Here is a 17,709-nt window from a genome sequence, read left to right on the forward strand (position 1 = left end):
GATATCAGGATAGCTAAGCAGTCCTCAATGTGGCTATTGTGTGGCTCTTTCAAAACTGGGATTTGTGAGTTGAATTAAGTTATACAGGAGATCTGCTATGAAATAGTTTTCCTTTCCATGGCTCTATCTTAGCTATACCATGTCTATTATTTAATTTTATAGATATTAAACAATAAAGGCATATGCCTGAAGTGGGATTCTCAACTTTCTAGCATTTGATATCTATAAAGGTTTTAACTTAAAAAAAGAACAAAAGAACAACAACACAGAATCACTATAAGTGATATAGAAAATGAGATGTACAGGGGTAGGCAAAAGTAGGTTTACAGTTGTATGTGAACCACAGAGTTTATTCTTGTATTATTTATAAATTATATAACATTTTCTGTATGAACAAATATAAACCTACGTTTTCCAACACTTGTATAAATCAGACAGAATTTTTTGCAATTGTGAGAGCTGGCTCGGCAGTTTATGTAAGTTTGGTGCTTTTCTGTTTCATGTTGTACCTGAAGTCAAGGTCAGGAAAGAAAGATGGATATGGAATGGTGCCGGGAGCCGGTCCATGCTTGCTGTTTCAAGGGACCTGGCATATATGGCATACTGTTCTTAATATGTTTGCTCACCTTCTTGGCACTATGTGTTTTAACCAAGGTCTCTGAGAAAGGTTGTTTCCCCAGGTAGGGATTTTTCCCTGAAGTAAGGGAGGGGATGAAACTCCTTAACTAAGTGTCAGGTGGGTAGTTAATCACTTTAACTACAAACAATCATGCTTAAGCTACATAATCTTTACTCCCTGGAATGGAGATAAGAAACGCCCTAACCTTTGTAATAGAGATTGATAGGATTGAATCAACTGGTATAAATACAGATGTAACAAGACAGCAAGACACAGAACTTAGGAGGAGACAGAACTCAGAACACAGAACTCAGAACACAGAATTAAGAAGACAGAACCTACACAGAACATTCTCTAGAGACAGAAGAACTTTGCTGGAGAGAGCATGGCAAAAGATCCTGGACTGAGCCTGACTACAGAAATACGGCAAGAGAACCTGACTAGAACCTGGTGACCGAACCTGGCTGGAGATCTCAGACAGAACCTGGCTGGAGAACCTAGCGAGGGAACATGGCTACAGAACCTGGCTGGAGATCCTAAGCAGAACCTCTCTGGAGATCCAGACCAGAACTTGGCTGGAGATCCTGGCTAGAGATCCTGGCTAGGCTGCTGATCAACTGAACACTGTCTCCGTGTCCTTCCTTCTTCGCCGACTCCGTCTACGCCTTTGGGAACCCCTGGACCTGCTGGGGTTGGACCCCGGCAGAATGGGGGAGAGCAAAAAGTCCACAAGGTCCGACTGAGATCCAGGAGGATGCCTGGAAGTTACCTGGGTCTCTCACCACCTCTGACCTCGATGGTGCAAATGACCTGTCAAAGGGGCTGTGCCTTCACCGTGGAGCTACACACACACCCAGCCTAGGATTCAGAGAAGCTAAAAAACGTCTTTTGGGAGCTGTAGAGACCGAACATCTATTTTTTCCCTGTGCCAACAACGTTAGCTGACAGATCAGTGACAACATATGTGAGCTCCAAAGCCTGTGCTCTTAGCGTGACCCTGGACATACATTGGGTTTCTCTGAATCTGAAACAACTACTTTATTTTGTTTCAACCGACCATTTACTCATCTGAAGCCAAAAGCCTGCATCACTTTGACTAACCCTGAGATTTGGGGCATATCTGCTAACATGTTTTTAAGCACACATCAGTGAGGGGTTTGCTTTCTCTACAGGGGTATAGGTGAGCTTCGAGGGATAATGCTAGGTCATTGCTCTCCTGTTCTTTTCAGCAAGATTCTATTTAGAAAACCTGTCGATATTGTGCTACAACTGAGGACAAAATAGTTTTTTGCCTGGCTGGCTCCTGCTGAGCTGTAATGACCCAATAGTAGAAAGATACATGAATGGATCAATGTTCATAAACAGAATAATTTAAAAGTTTTTTCAATTCTGGTAAAAATGTCTTCGATCAGGGAGCAGCCTTATCCTGACCCTAATTACAAAGATTATTGGCAAGCTGCAGGGATCTCAGTAAGGGTACTCCTTGAGCAAATTTGGGTTTTAGCAATGCCAAGCTGGGTGAGCAGTATATGGGGGCCCACTACTATTCCCTCAAGTTTTGTATATTTTTGGAATTTCTTGCAATAAAATGTAAAGGAAAAAAAGAAAGAATGTTCATGTAGTTTTAAAAGATACCACAAAATTAAGCCAAAAGAAAAACTGTTACTTTCGAAAAAAAATTTTTTTGAGAAATAAATATATTTATTGGGTTAGAAGTGAGTTTTATATGTGAAAATCATATATCAATGGAGATAAATCTATTTAAAACTGAATAATTTTAGAACTTTACCCTTTATTTCCAGGGTGAGTAAGCTGAAATTCAATAAATTATTGGTTTATCTCTGTTTTTTTATAGATCCTTTAGTCACAGAATGAAACAAAATGGACACTTTTATTTTTTAAAATACAGTTGATTGCTTCAGTAGACACATTGACCATTGTCAACTAAAGTAAAAGTTGTTTGATTGACTTTATGTTGACTTATCTTTGCAATTTGGTTTGAATCTTCCATATAGGCTCAGATCCATTAATCTTAAATAAACTTTAAGAAGAATCAAAATAAAAATTATCTTCAATAAACCTTCCTTGCAGAACAAGATGCTATAGATTACACTAAAAATGTATTTTTTAAAAAATGTACCCCTTCCCTCTAGAAAATGCCTTTTGTTCTACTGATGCACAGCCTCCAGGTCCCTAGAGGACTTCAGCCATCCATAATTTAGCTCCAACCTCCAGGACATGAATGTGGTTTGGGGAAGCAGTGTTGGACGGTCAGTCTGTGAGAATTGCCCTCAGGCTATCAGTCAGACAATTGAAGCGCTTGCTATGAAAATCCCAGACCTCAAAATGTACCTACTGGAGCCCAACACAAACCATGCAAAGAAAATGAGGACCTATTAAACTTCTGTCCATTTTATGCTTGTCAGCTTTATTTTACTGAAACCATCTAAACTGAATACAAAATAACACTACTGATATTTTGTTTTTCTATTATTTTAAGCTTTCCAATGTGCCTTAAGAATGTTAAGTTGGTGCTTATTAATTTAATAAGCTCCAGTCACAAGGTCATAGCTTGCCATGGTGTTCGTAAGATTGTTACTTGGAGAACTAGCAAAGAGCATCAGCTTGCATGGGTAAGTCTGTCTGGATAGTGGTCATCCATACATATCGGTAGCATTGGTTAAGTTTCCCACTAGAGAAAGCAGAGTGTATCCTCAGAACCGTGCCAAATAAGAGGTGCCGGTGAGTGTGTGTGAGATGGGTGAATGGATGCTTTCATGGAGGAGTCCAGTTCTCAGAGGACTGACCTATTCAACTGACAACTTTATAAACTCTGCCAGCACAAATCTCACTTTCATAAATGATGGTCCCGCTATATTTCATTTTCCCCAGATTATTTGGAAGGGATCCTCTAAAAATATAAATATTCTATTTCAGAAGTGTGGTTTTTTTTATACTTTTGTGCAATTTATAATTGAAAAGTGAGCTTGGGAAGCCAGATCTGGAAAGTACCAAGTAATCATTTAATCTAAAAATTCACTTCACAGATGAGTCCTGAACTTGGAGTGACACACCACTTCCACCAACTGCTCTGGGATGAGTTGATTAATCATGACATTTGCACAGCTCTGAGAGGCTTAAATATATTTGTACACCCAATACATAGGTATTAAGCTCCTACTATACACCAGTCACTGTTCTGGTCTTTGTGGAACCAGCAGTGGACAGAGGATATTCCTGAACTAATGGAATTTATATGGAACAAGAATGAAGCATAGCAGGGAAGAGAAAAGGAGAGAAACTATGGGCAGCCTCTAGCTAGTCTAACAATGAAAACCATGTTCCTGTTAATGCCCAGAGGAGATTTTCTTCCCACTTATGAAAATGTTTCTAGTTTCTTCCTATCTAACCCAATTTTCACTTCAAATTATAGGGACCAATAATCTTGGATTTCCTTCTATGAGAAACTGTCACCCTACAAGTCACATGACTTACCCATAAACTGAAGGCTAGTCCACATGATTACTTACATTTCCTTCTGTCTTTATGAATCTTTATGAAACAGAGCCTCCTGGGTGTTTTGGATAGTTTCCCTACTCTGCCAGCCCCACACCTTTCCATGAAGGGCTCTAAGGATGACACTTCAGTTTCTATATCTAAAGGACCTCCTGGCTTGTGTGGTATAGCTTGTGACACAGTGATAATGGTGGAGAGTCAGACACACTTCCTGAAACACAGCAGTCTTCTGGCTTTTCCTCCCTTGTAGATCCATAGAACCAAGAACTGGACAAGAACATCAGTCATGGAACAGGAATAAACAATACTGCTGAACTTGTCAGCTTTCTGATCCCTCCCAGATCATATTTTTAGCCCAGTTCTTAGAAGAGGAAACCTTGCCAAGGCTTTTATTTTTCTTTGTGGTGTTGTACGTACTGTGCTAAGGATAGAATACTGAGATCATATGATTTTAGGACTCAGAAAACCACATGGTAATAAAAGAGGAACCAAACTAAATATAAAAATTATGCATAGTTAGATATAGGTATGTGTAGAGATATAAGATTGAGAAATAAAATTTGTTTTTGAAAGAGGCTTAGAGGCGAATTATCTGACGCCTAGCTTAACATGTCAGTTTCTTTAAGTAGTCTGTTGGAGACACTAAATGTAGGTTTTCCACAGTGCCAAGTTTTGCATTCATTTCAGGTGGAGAATTTGTGGTAAGGGTTGTGCCCACAACCCTTTACTTACAGAAAAGAGCTAGTGTGGGCCACCGTCGAATTGATCCATGTGAGCCAGGATTATTCACTCTGGATTAAAGCCAGGCTGGGAGGCAACCCCAGTATTGCCCAGGCAGGTTTATGTGTGAACAAGAGGACAAATTGGCTCAGATCAGGAATACACATAGTTGGCAAACAATGATAGTTTCATTCTACACGTGGGAGGTAATCATCCTGCAATGGACCTGTGTCTCCTCCTCTTGGACTAAATCCCTCCCTATGCTATAAGGTTCTCTTCCTCTACAAAAGGTTCTCAGACCACTGAAGACCATGAGGACTAATGTTTTGTTAGAACTGAAAGTACAGCTATTTGACTCGTTTATCACTTAATCCTGTTCTGTCTTGTAAAGTTATGTTGCATTTTTCTTGCATCCTTATTTAAGTTTTAAGTGTATGTATGCCTTGTCAGGAACTAGATTATGACTTACATTTTTTGAATTTTCATCTTTGAACCTGATACTATATAATGAAGATATTTAACTAGATTTGCTCAAGACTTAGCCTTCCCTGACACTGTCACAAAAACATTGCAAAAAACACACTTAACTTTAAACCAAGTTTTAAAGTATGCTGATATATCTATCTTCTTGGCTGCATTGTTTTCACTTTCCAGGGAGCCACAGTAGCCTCCAACCTGAGTTTGTATTTAGGCAGCCAAGTGGCTTCAATTTCTTTCCCAGATTATCAAGTGTGTGTGTCCAAGAAAAAAAAATAGGCTCTGGTCACTGATGTCTTAGTTTGAATAAATATTAATCTCTTTATTTTCCCATGAGAATTTTAACAGTTTCATCCAATTCTTCTAGTGAAATGACAGACTTAGAAAGAACTTTACATGAACAAGTTGAGTAATGGTGGTAATAGACCTGAAATGAGGGAAAATCATGCGACTTTAGCAGCAATCTTCTCTAGCAACTCATTTTGCTCAAAGATTAGAGGCATCAATATCTTCAACTACAAATTCCTGGTAAGAGATTTAGAACCACCCAAACTCAGAACTAGTTGCTGTCAAGTTGTCAACCAGTGCAGGCATTTTCCGAGAAGAATTCCATGTCAGTAGTTGAGATATCTGTTTCCTCTTATTAAGGAAGGCTGGTGGTTGATGGCCTCTCCTCCTGAGCAATGACTGTACTTGGTATAGATATTAAAAAAGAAAAAGTAGCCCTGGCCGGTTTGGCTCAGTGGATAGAGCGTCGGCCTGCGGACTCAGGGGTCCCAGGTTCGATTCCCGTCAAGGGCATGTACCTTGGTTGCGGGCACATCCCCGGTGGGGAGTGTGCAGGAGGCGGCTGATTGATGTTTCTCTCTCATCGATGTTTCTGGCTCTCTATCCCTCTCCCTTCCTCTCTGTAAAAAATCAATAAAATATATTTTAAAAAAGAAAAGAAAAAGTAAACATTCATGGTCAGTAACCACCCTGGGAGTCCTAACTCAGTGAAGAAAGCATATAATGGGGAAGAAAAGCTTTAGTGCAAAATTATGCATTGTCAGCCCTTGAAGCACCTGTCCTCAGGAACCACTCATTAATGAAAGAACCATAAACCCATGAGAAATTGAGTAGGATTTAGCAACAGTATGGTCCAAATTTTAGAAAATTCTAATTTAAACAAATTGCAAATCTTCCAAATGATGTAATGGTACTGATTTGCTAAGTACCTAATTATCATCTTTATTATTATTTATCCCAAGACATAAAATCTTTTAGTTTTGACCACTAACTAAAGTGACAATGTAAAAAAAAATTGTTTCATTTAAATTGATGAACATGTGTATCATTTCCTCTCATGTAAAAAATTTTTAGAATAATCTAACAATTTTAGATATATCTGTGGTACACCTGTTATTGAAATTAATTTTAATCACTTCAGAACTCCTGAAGAGTACAGTGATTTCTGGATATACTAGTATAGAGGTGGGGAGAACATTCCTTCTCGCAGAGTGAGGAAAGAAACCTTCCCATTCCAATAAAATCTTTACAGGCCTTTCTCTATACAAGGATATGACAAAACCACATCTATAACCCACCAGTCATTTTGCCAAATTCAAGATTGGAAACTTCGCTAAGTATTCAGTAGGTGGAGTTATCCTTCAAGTGTGTGTGGAGGTAGTCTTGATGTTACCAGAGTAGGTGCACTTGGCATTGGCCCTTAGCTCATCTTCACTCATAATCACTGTAACAGCAGAAAAAAAAAGATTGAGGCAGAAGTTAGGGCACTGGAAGAAATGGCAACTGAAATTGTTCCTTTAGTCAGGAGAAATATTACATATTAGCAGAATTACCACAATTATGCCTCTTAATATCTCTTCCCCCCCTTTTTTAATGCCTGGAAAACATTTAGAGCAGACTTGCCAAATATAACAGATTTACCACTGGAGAACAGAGTCTTTAGTATTCCAAAACAGAAGATTTTTAAACATTGCTTTTAAAATGACTTCAAATTAGTGTTTTTAAAGGTTGTCATACCAGTTGTTAAAATTTTAAAATTAAAAAGGAATATTTTGTTTGCACATGATAGAAAGCTCATTCTGTATGATTAGATGCAAAATAGCCCTCTAGGCTTTCCTCTTCCACTACCCAAATACAATGTCAGCCTCTCTCTGGCATACCTGCATCATCGTGGGTGGGCTTTCCGTTCCCTTTGTAACTCCCCCCTCTGCCCAGCACCATGTGCCTGACCCCAAAGGGCTTTAAAACAAGAAGTGATGACTCTTTAGTTCTACTATTGCTGTGGCAATGTCTATTATAGATATCATGTAGCTTTTGTCCTGACTATATCATGTAGCTTTTGTCCTATTAACTGACCTGATGTAAAAAGATTTGTACTGACTGAAAAAATAGATGTGCTTTTACTCCTGAAGCTGCTCAGAACAAGTTGAGTGAGAATGTGGCAGAATGAAGGCACTCAAAATTTTAAACTTTGAAACCTAACAAAATATTATTCCTCTTCTACACAGGCCCAACAAGACCATCACTATGACCGATGGGGACTATGATTATCTGATCAAACTGCTGGCCCTTGGAGATTCGGGGGTGGGGAAGACGACATTTCTTTACCGATACACAGACAATAAATTCAATCCCAAGTTCATCACAACAGTAGGAATAGACTTCCGGGAAAAACGTGTGGTGAGTTCTTACCCATACTGTTAAGCTTATTGCTGATCCTCCCAGATGAGCTAAGAATTAAGAAGCTATGTTTATTGCATGTGAGACATTTGTCTTTTATCACATGCAATTTATAACCTGTCACTTTAATTTATAGTACTTTTTTACTTTCTCCACTATAAATAACATTTTGCACAGAAAGACGTTGAGTGACACTATCACTTATCTCCAAAAGTATACAGAGCAACTAAAATAAATAATGTATGAGTTTATATAGTGTGTTTTCTACAAATTCTTAAGGACTCTTTCAAAACTTGAATTATTCAGGATAGGAAAACATTAACTCTTACTCTGAGTTAAGTCCCTCAAAAAGAACAAGTGTTCATTTTTCTACTCTTAAAGACGTCAAAAGAGTGATTGGCAAATAGCTGGAACATGAGTTTTGTAAGTTCTTGCTGCATTTTTATTTATGTGTAGACTCAGCCATCAATCACTAGCTGATTATGAACAGAATGTGAGACCAATCCATGCTATTTTCCGAGATAAGGGAGTTTAAGTGAGAATTGCCACCACTTCCTTCTCCTATGCTAGACGCTAATGACAGGAATAAAGATATTGTGACATGTGAGACGTGTAGCATAGGCACATAAGCCTTGCCAGATTTACTGCCACCCAAGGTATTCTCGATTGCCAAGATGGCTGCAGCTCCCAGTTGATGTCACAGATCTATTCATTCCTCAAGAATTGAGAGAAAAAATCCCACACAAAGGAAATGATGGTTGAGAAGGTAAATCATGGTTTCTTATAATGCCCTGTGCCTTATCAGAAGTCCATACACTGGAGTGTAGTCTTAGCAAATTTGCTTCCAACCCCTACAGGGTTTTCCTGTGCCTTCTCCCCTCCTGAGTGCCCCCACTGAGCTAGGTAGGTGCCCTTGTAGTTTTCCCTTTGAAACATTTCACTAAGCTGTACTTAAGGGAGCTGATGAAATATTAAAATTGTTATGCTTTGCTTAATAAGAAGTCAAAAGACCATAATTTAAAGAATTTAAAAATTGCCTTGAAAGAAATGGCTAATAAAGGAAGACTTGAAATATCCTGTGTAAACTTATTGAGAAATTCTGAGCAAATGCCATGGCTAAGTCGTTCTGAAAGTCCAATGCACAGTAAAATATTTTCAGGTATTTGTAAATCATTTCACTGTTTTAAGAATGCCTTTACATTTGGTATTTCATTTAAATTTGCAGTGACTGTAAAATAGGGAGAAATTATGGGTCTCAATTTTCAGGTAAGAAAATTAGACTCAGAAAGGTTAAGTGAAGAGCTGATTTTTGAACCTAGAACTTGGGTCCTAAATCAACTGCTTGCTGCCTCCATGAGGAAATGACAGAAGGTGTCTAATTTAAGTTTGCAGTATGCCTAAACTGTGTTGAAAATCATACTTGTACTTGACATTTAAAAGTGAGAGTATATGTGATACTTCTGGGGGAAAAAAAAACACAGAGCAAATATTTATCCTGCACTATGAACTTTGATTATAGTAATTGAGAAAAAAAACATGTTGAGTGAACCCAGAGAATTTGAATGTTGACAAAAATCCAAAGCAGTATATAAACTGATGAAAATCATATCTTTCAGGTTTATAATACACAAGGGCCAAATGGATCATCAGGGAAAGCGTTTAAGGTGCACCTTCAGCTTTGGGACACTGCAGGACAAGAGCGGTAACAGTAAATTACTTTGTTTCTAGCTACAAATAGCGCAGAAGAACTGATTTTATTACTTATTTATTTATTTTTAAGTTATAATTTACATGTCAATATTATTTTGTATTGGTTTCAGTTATATAAGAAAAAACTTAACCACATTATATGCAACTCTTTCCCTAGTTTAAAAATAGGCATTTGTATTGAGAAATAAAAAGAAATTGTGTATAGTTAATTAACCATAACCAGCATTGTGAGTTTGGTTCAGATTTCAAAAATTAGATTTTCAAAAATCTCTATGAAGTTTCTTGTTATACGTTGCCATTGTACTTCATAATAGGGAAGAACATTTTCTCCAGAATTTAATTGAATTAAGGGGGGGGCATTTGCACTGTTACAAGGGCTACTCCAAGAGGGACGTGAAGGAAAGGGTGTTTAGATCTCTCTCATCTCTTTACATTCTTCCGCAGAGCCTCTCTGATCTGTGCCATCTGACCAGCTTTATTCTCCAAGATCTTGGACACAGCATTGCCCTCCAGCCAGATTGCCTTTCAACCTTCCCTGATCCTCTTCTCCTTTCACCAGGCCTCCCTCGTATCCATCTCCTCTAGGGCCTTTCTGAACCCCCAGCTGAAAGCAGCTGCCTCTTCCTTTTAGATTCCTACAACACCTACTCTACCCTCCCTTAAGTTAATTAAGTATTTACCTCCTAATGAAGCCAATCTTTTTATTTTTTATGTTTGGTCTCTATTTGCTGTTCTTTGATTCACTTGTAGCCTTGTCACCCCAACAGAATTGTCAGATTTATAAGGGCAGAGACTATGCTTGCTTGTTCAGTGTCATCTCTGGTACAATGTCCAAGACAAGAGCTACTCAGTAGATAAGAATGTTGCTTGCTTACCTGATGGCAGTATATTTCTTTGAGATACAAGATTTCACACGTGCTAAAGACCCCAAGCTAGTGAAGCGCTTCAATATTAGAGTAAATAAAAATTGGCAATAGGTTGTCAGGATAAGCTATTTAGAAGGCACATACCTCCACATTCCACATCCCATGTCTTAGAATGTTTATGCTTGTAAACACTGCAGTGTTTGAAATGCATCCAAATGTTCTCGCCTTCAGTGAGTGTAAACGCCAGGAGAGGTGCTGGGCCCTCTCAGTTAGCTTTTGTGACTGTGAATTCCATTCACACACATCCTTCAACACTGCTGGTGCTGCTGGAGTCATTCCTCACAAGACTCTCTGCTCATATGTCAGTTTGGTTGTCACAAAGATGTATGTTTTGTAGACCAATTTGATTCCTATTTGAAGAAGTAATATGAGAAAATGTGGTTCCCATATGTCTTCGCACATGATTTGTCAGCCTAGCATGATGGCAGGCTTCTCTCATCTGTCCCCTTAAGACAGCTGCTCCATGAGGGAAATGGGGAAGACTGGGGGCAGTCTTGGGAACAATGGGGTATTCATCCCTTGGGGATTTTTCATTCTGTAAATATAGGTATAGCTAAACAACAAGATAAAAAGTCCTCACACCTCAACCCTGTTCCAGGACACCTGGCAGCATAACCCATATACAATAATGGTTATTGATAAAAGTGATATTATGGAAAGGAGGAAAAAAATAATACCCCATGTGTAAGCCCAAAGGATACAGGGCATAGCCTTCATTCCCAGTGAGGGAGAGCCAGTGATAATGTGACCCTGGCATCTGTGATTTTTTTTAATGGGTTCCTCGATTTTTCCACCCTGCAGACAGAATGAAGTTGGTGGGTAAAGCAGAAAATGAATTACCTTCCCTCTGGAATAAGTCCTGGAAAAAATGGAGGATAACAAGGGTACTGGGGAAGAATGGCCCAGGGGATAAGCCAGGTCCACACTAAGAATATCCTATCCACATTGCTATGGATGCAAAAGTATTTGCCCCAATCAGATCCACACAATAAGCATGTTTTTAAGTGACTTTGTCATGTGAACAGTGAGAGGGGAATAAGGCAGAGTCTTATCCTCAAATAACACACACACACACACACACACACACACACACACACACACTCATGGAGAGAAAAGAGAGCAGGCTGTTGTGGTTGATTTAACCACACTATTGTGGCTGAGTAGCAGACAATTTTATGAGTACAGCTAGTTCCCAAATAGAGGGATCCATTCAATAAAAATACTATAATCTCTGTGAGTTTTCAGTGACTAGTAGGAACAAAGCCACAAGAAAAAAATTACATACAATTTTTGGTATTTCATAATCATCATGATTATGTCTTACCAAAAATATCCTAATTTGGAAATTAATAGTCGTTGAAATATCTCTTCTCCATGCTTCAATATTAAAAGTCTTGTTCCTTATTGAAGTCATTTAAATCTTTACTAATTTTATATTTTGCTAGTCTCTTTATTCCCCCCCCCCTCTTAATTTGACATACATTTAATGAGTAAATACTGTATTCAGGGCCATGAAACATAATGCACAGCAAGTTCGAAACACAGCTCCTTTGCTCATGAAGCTTGCCGTCTAGGGTAGAATTTGGACCAATAACAAACTATTGTAATATAGCCTTAGGGCAGTGATAGGACACAAAGGGTAGTCGGCAGGTGTACCAGAAGGAGCTCATAATCCTGATGTGGTTGTTGAGAAGACTGCATGGGGAGGTGATATTTTCCCTGATATCTATATCTACATCTACATCTACATCTATATCTATATATCTATATACTCATACACAATGTATGAGTGAGTCTTTTTCAGGCTAAAGGGGAAGGAGGTGAAGGAAGCATTAAGGAGAGGTTACCCACAGAAAGAACAGCGTGTGTGAAAGCCCAGGGGAGAGAGTGAACTTTCTAAGAACTAAAAGAAGATCAGCATGCCTGTGGGTAGTCCAGAGATGAATCTGGCTAGTGAGCCTTGACAGCTTATTAAACAGTTCAGTCATTATCTTAAAAGTAATGCATCATCATGAAAGTGTTTTTATCAGGTGATTTATATAATCAGAGGAAGAAACCAGGGAAGGGACGGGTCCCCCAAAAAACTAGAGACAGGAAGTCTATTGAGAAGGCTGTTGAAGTTATCCAGGTGAAAGATGATGGGTTTTAAATTAGAGTAGTGGCAAGGTGGATGGACATAAAGATGAAGGACAGGAGATATTTGTTGATTGAATACAGTAGATGAAGGAGAAAGAGGGTATAGCAACCAGAAGGATGGTGATAACAATGACAGGAAAGGAAATCAGGAAGAAAGGCCAGTTTGGTTTTAGACAAGGGAAGGTGTAAGTATGCTAGGTTCCTCCAAGTGGAAATATCCAGCAAATAATTGGTCACACAGTATGAAGGCAGGCAAATTCTAGATCTATAAATGTGGGGTTCAACACATTGGTGATAATTGAGCCAGGAAGTGGATGAGATTACCCAGTGAATGTGTGTAGAGTAAGACAAGGTCAAGAATAGAACTTGAGGAAACCATAGAATCTACAAATAAGCTAAAATAGGGGACCAAAATTGAGGACATTTAGGATAGGAAGCGATATTCTTCTTAATTTCAAAGTTATGTGCCTTTCTAAAAATGTATTGCCAAATGCACCTTCTCTGTTCTGTATATGTGGACTCTGGTTTCACCTATTCCTGACATTAAAGTGGGCCTCAGCACATGGTCCACTTCACTGAGGATGTTGTGGCGGAGGGGGTCAGAGCAGAGGAGAGACAGTCTTTACACTGCCCACGACAGAGTGTATTCTTCAAAATCCTCTAATAGATATGAGTGCTCCCTTTTCTCCCTAACACCTGAGTCTGACCTTCCCTCGGTTCCCTTAATCATTTTCCTCATCCTCCTTTCTTCACTGTCTTCCCTCTTCCTCATGAGACAGAGATGCCACTCTCTAACTCCAAAGAGTGTTCACAAGAGTTTTCTCACCAACATTGCTTTTCCCTACAAAAGAACTCTGGGTCCAGATGCTAACAAGCTGTGGTTTTCCACATGTAATCATAAGCACTCATTTTCAAGCCAAAGTTTCTGGGCACAGACAAGAATGACTGAAAAGTATAAGTTAAAGTCCCAATATTCTAAAGTGTTCTCAGTTTTATTTGTGGATCACAGGAGGCCCATGAGCCAACGAGTCCAAGGGGCTGTGTAAGCATGTGTGCGATTAAATGTTACAAATTCCTTGTGCGTAAGTGCTGTGGAACATAAAGCCAGGATGTGGTCTTCCAAAGAACCTACCAGCAGACATCCTCCTCTGCCCCTCAGCAGTCTTTCAGGGTCACCTCCCATTCTGTAGGGTAACCCATAGTGGATACCATAGAGATTTCATGGTTGAGAAGGAAACAGTGTTGTTGGTATTGCCACCCCTAAATGTTCGTGGACTAACTTTCAGAACTACCCACTGTGCTTTCTTGGCAGATTCCGGAGCCTCACCACTGCATTTTTCAGAGATGCCATGGGTTTCTTATTAGTGTTTGACCTCACCAGTCAACAGAGCTTCTTAAATGTCAGAAACTGGATGAGTAAGTGGGACCATGTAACCTGTGTTGGTCACTCCGGGACCCAAGAGCTCTACGTATTTGCTTGTTTGCCTCACAAGATGAAAGAATAACCTTGGGAAGTCATGAGTTTAGACTTTCCGGTGCCACCTTCAAAGTGGTGGCCTTGATGTGCATCCTCCAAGGTGGCCTGGAATTGTATTTTACTTTGACACTCTTAGAGGAAGCCGATGTGGCTTCAGATCCACCATATGTAAGGTCTTCAGTTTTGCAGTTGTAAGGCCATTAATTCCACTCTCCAGCCATCTAAAGGACTTCCTAGAACAAGGGTGGGGCACATCCAGCCCACCGGGCCAGGCTGTATAAGGCTCTCAAAATCATTTGGTCTGGGCCTGCCATGGCATCAGGGGTGAGTTAATGAAATGTTTGAGCAAATATAGCAGGCTAAGTTTAAAGCTGATCATTCTGTGTGGCCCACGAATGATGTGATAAATAACCAAATGGCCCTCAACAGAAAAAAGTTTCCCTGTCTTCGAAAAATGCGAGCTTCCACATCGATCACATCTAACCTAGAAAGGACATAGAGAAAGCAGCCGCTTTTCCGGAGAGGGTACACGGGCGCCTAAAACGTGTTCCCATGCACTTGGGTTAGGTAATGGGTTAGTTAACTACAGGGTGGCCGGGAGAGAAGCTGCTGCAGAGGACCAGCCACGTGAAGAGGAGGGACCGTGTGCCAGTCAAGCAGCTCACATTGAAATTTCACTTGTTTTTCTTCCAAAAAAAACAAAACAGTCACTGTGAGGAAGCCTTGTATAGAAAAACTACACAATTTTCATCTCTTATGAAGTTAAAAGTCACCTAATCAGTCACTAAGCCAGATTAATATATGTCAGCATAGAAGAATAGTATATTATTTTTATTTTTACTTGATGTGGCACTAAAGATAATATTTTATTTGCTAGATCTAATATATATGTCATTATATATTATTTGTAATGAATAATATATATAACTGCTTTAAATGTGAGTTCAATATCAGTTGTTACCTTGGGGAAAAATATTTCTTCTCTAAATGAGTAATTATCCTAGGATCTGTCTCTCTTTCCTTTTATTGTTATATTTCCTTATTCAAACTTTGGTGTTATTAGATTCTGAAGAGATGAGGAGATAAGATTATTCAATACATACTTTCAGAGAATGATTTCTTTTCAAGGTAGATGAGCCTCTTCTTTGTTTTAAAATTTTTTCAGAAGGATACTATTGGGATTTAAGACAATTCGTTGCTGTGTCTAAAACACTTTTATTTCTAACACGCAAATAGTCGATGTTATAGGGTAAGCCTTTGTCTTCTTCCTTGGCAATTGCATGCAGCAGGCCCTGTGATAACATTAGAGTAATCCCTCTAACTGCCAAACCATAGGTTGACACATTTCTTTCCACTTTCTTCTCTCTCTCTCTCTCTCTCTCTCTCTCTCTCTCTCTCTCTCATTTCCTGGGGGGGGGGGGAGGACAAAAACCAAGTTTCCTGTCTTACAGTTGCTTTTACATGACTTTGTGGTGGTTCAAAACTGTTCTGCTCTCTTAGATCATCACCTAAGCTCTTAAAGGAAAGAGCAAATTTGTGTACTTTAAAATCATGTTCTGTTTTCTCCACTTATGTTTGAGGAACAAGTGGTATGAAACAGTATGTCCCTCTTGGAGGGCACGTCTTCAGATGGAGAAGAGCACTGGTAGGTGTTCATACAAGGCTTCATGCAAATGATGACTGATCTTCACAACATGCAGCTTGGGAGGCAGTGCGCCCATGTTACTTGGCTAATATAATATAAAAAGCTGGAGATAAACAATTAGATTAGGAATCTCATATGAGCAGTCATTTGACATTGCTTGTTTGTAACTAGCTTGCCGGTTCCATCTGCTTTCTTTCTAAGGCCAACTGCAAGCAAATGCTTATTGTGAAAATCCAGATATAGTATTAATTGGCAACAAGGCAGACTTACCAGACCAAAGGGAAGTCAATGAGCGGCAAGCCCGGGACCTGGCTGACAAATACAGGTAAGTCAGTAACCCGGCAGTGTCATCCAACCTTGCACACTGCTGCTAAGTAATGGGGCAGGGACACAAGGTCCTTACTAGGAATTACAAGGATCTTCCAGAGGAATGTATGTGATAGGTTAAATCAATTACTCCTTAATAATAGCAGCGAACATTTACTGCATACTTATTAGGTACTAGCAACTGTTCCCAGATTTTAATTTATTTAACCCCTCATAACCATATGGAGCAGGCCTAGAGTTATCCCACTTTATATATGAAAATTAGGCATAGAGAGATTAATAACTGAGGGGAGGCCACATCGCTAAGCTGGTAAGCAGCAGAGCTGACTTGAACCGAGGCAGTCTGAGGTCAGAACGCATGTTCTTCAACACGATCCAATACTAGTGCCTCTCGATGGGTAGCTGCAAACCTCTGAAGGTGATACCTGTGTGGACATAATAGTGCAGCCTTTATTCTCAATGAACTTAAATGGCAAATGAAACATGTTAAGACACCCCCTGCAGTTATAACTTGACTTCCAAATCAGACGTTGCCATGATTTTTTTTAATTGAAAGCAGTTTCATCACACCTGCCGTTCTTTTTGGATTGTCCTTGAGAACATTAGAACGGTACAGGTGTTCTTGTAACTTTTGATTCCGAGTAAGTGGAGACTGTAGTCACAGGACTATCCTACTCAGTGGCAGTGTAATTTCTAAATCAGATTTATAGATAATTGATTAGAAGGGAAGTAACATTGATCACTAGTTTACCATTTTTTACCCTCTTAAACTTTAAATAGTTATAGTGCCTTAACGTCAAGTTCCTGAGCACCTCCTTGTATCCGCTTTCTCGCCCATACTACTGGTTATATTCACACTGATGAGCAGCTCACCAGTTGTTACTCCCTGAGTAAGAACAGGGATGCTTTCCAACTCAGCCAGCAAAACCCTGAATATTGTGCCGTCTCAGCCATATTTTCATATGTGTGACTCACTTGTACATCTTGTTGCCTCGTTTCTGATTTCTTCCTCTCGGAAATATTTCTCATCTCTTCCATGCTAGCATACCATATTTTGAAACAAGTGCGGCGACTGGCCAAGACGTGGAGAGAGCTGTGGAAACTCTTCTGGACTTAATAATGAAGCGAATGGAACAGTGTGTCGAGAAGACACACGCCCCCGACTCTGTCAATGGTGGAAACTCTGGGAAGCTCGATGGGGAGAAACCGGCAGAGAAGAAATGCTCCTGCTAGACCTCGCACAGGAACTCATCACCCACATCCCACCCAAAGATTACTTCCCCAAACAGCGACAGGCCACACAACTGCTGGGTAGACCATGCATAAAGGCACATCTTTCTTTTTCTGCCAGAAAATGTATTTTTTTTAAATATATTTTATTGATTTTTCACAGAGAGGAAGGGAGAGGGATAGAGAGTTAGAAACATCGATGAGAGAGAAACATCGATCAGCTGCTCCTGCACACTCC

The 17,709-nt window shown here is 39.5% G+C and overlaps 1 protein-coding gene across 7 annotated transcripts in view; it reads left to right on the top strand.

The window, feature by feature from the left end:
- Positions 1–17,709, top strand: part of RAB27B (RAB27B, member RAS oncogene family) — a 58,186-nt gene that overhangs the window by 34,419 nt on the left and 6,058 nt on the right. For 5 of the 7 annotated variants that reach the window (XM_059706135.1, XM_059706140.1, XM_059706134.1 and 2 more), the window contains 5 exons: positions 7,849–8,020; positions 9,637–9,722; positions 14,105–14,208; positions 16,116–16,239; positions 17,285–17,579. In XM_059706135.1, the coding sequence (XP_059562118.1) occupies positions 7,849–8,020; positions 9,637–9,722; positions 14,105–14,208; positions 16,116–16,239; positions 17,285–17,474 (676 nt within the window). In that variant the 3' untranslated portion in view covers positions 17,475–17,579. Of the gene's footprint in view, positions 1–2,772; positions 2,890–7,848; positions 8,021–9,636; positions 9,723–14,104; positions 14,209–16,115; positions 16,240–17,284; positions 17,588–17,709 lie in introns of all 7 variants that reach the window. The other 2 variants (XM_059706136.1, XM_059706133.1) reach the window with 2 other exon arrangements.

The sequence above is a fragment of the Myotis daubentonii genome, chromosome 8 (genome assembly GCF_963259705.1).
Source record: "Myotis daubentonii chromosome 8, mMyoDau2.1, whole genome shotgun sequence".
Lineage (NCBI taxonomy): Eukaryota > Metazoa > Chordata > Mammalia > Chiroptera > Vespertilionidae > Myotis > Myotis daubentonii.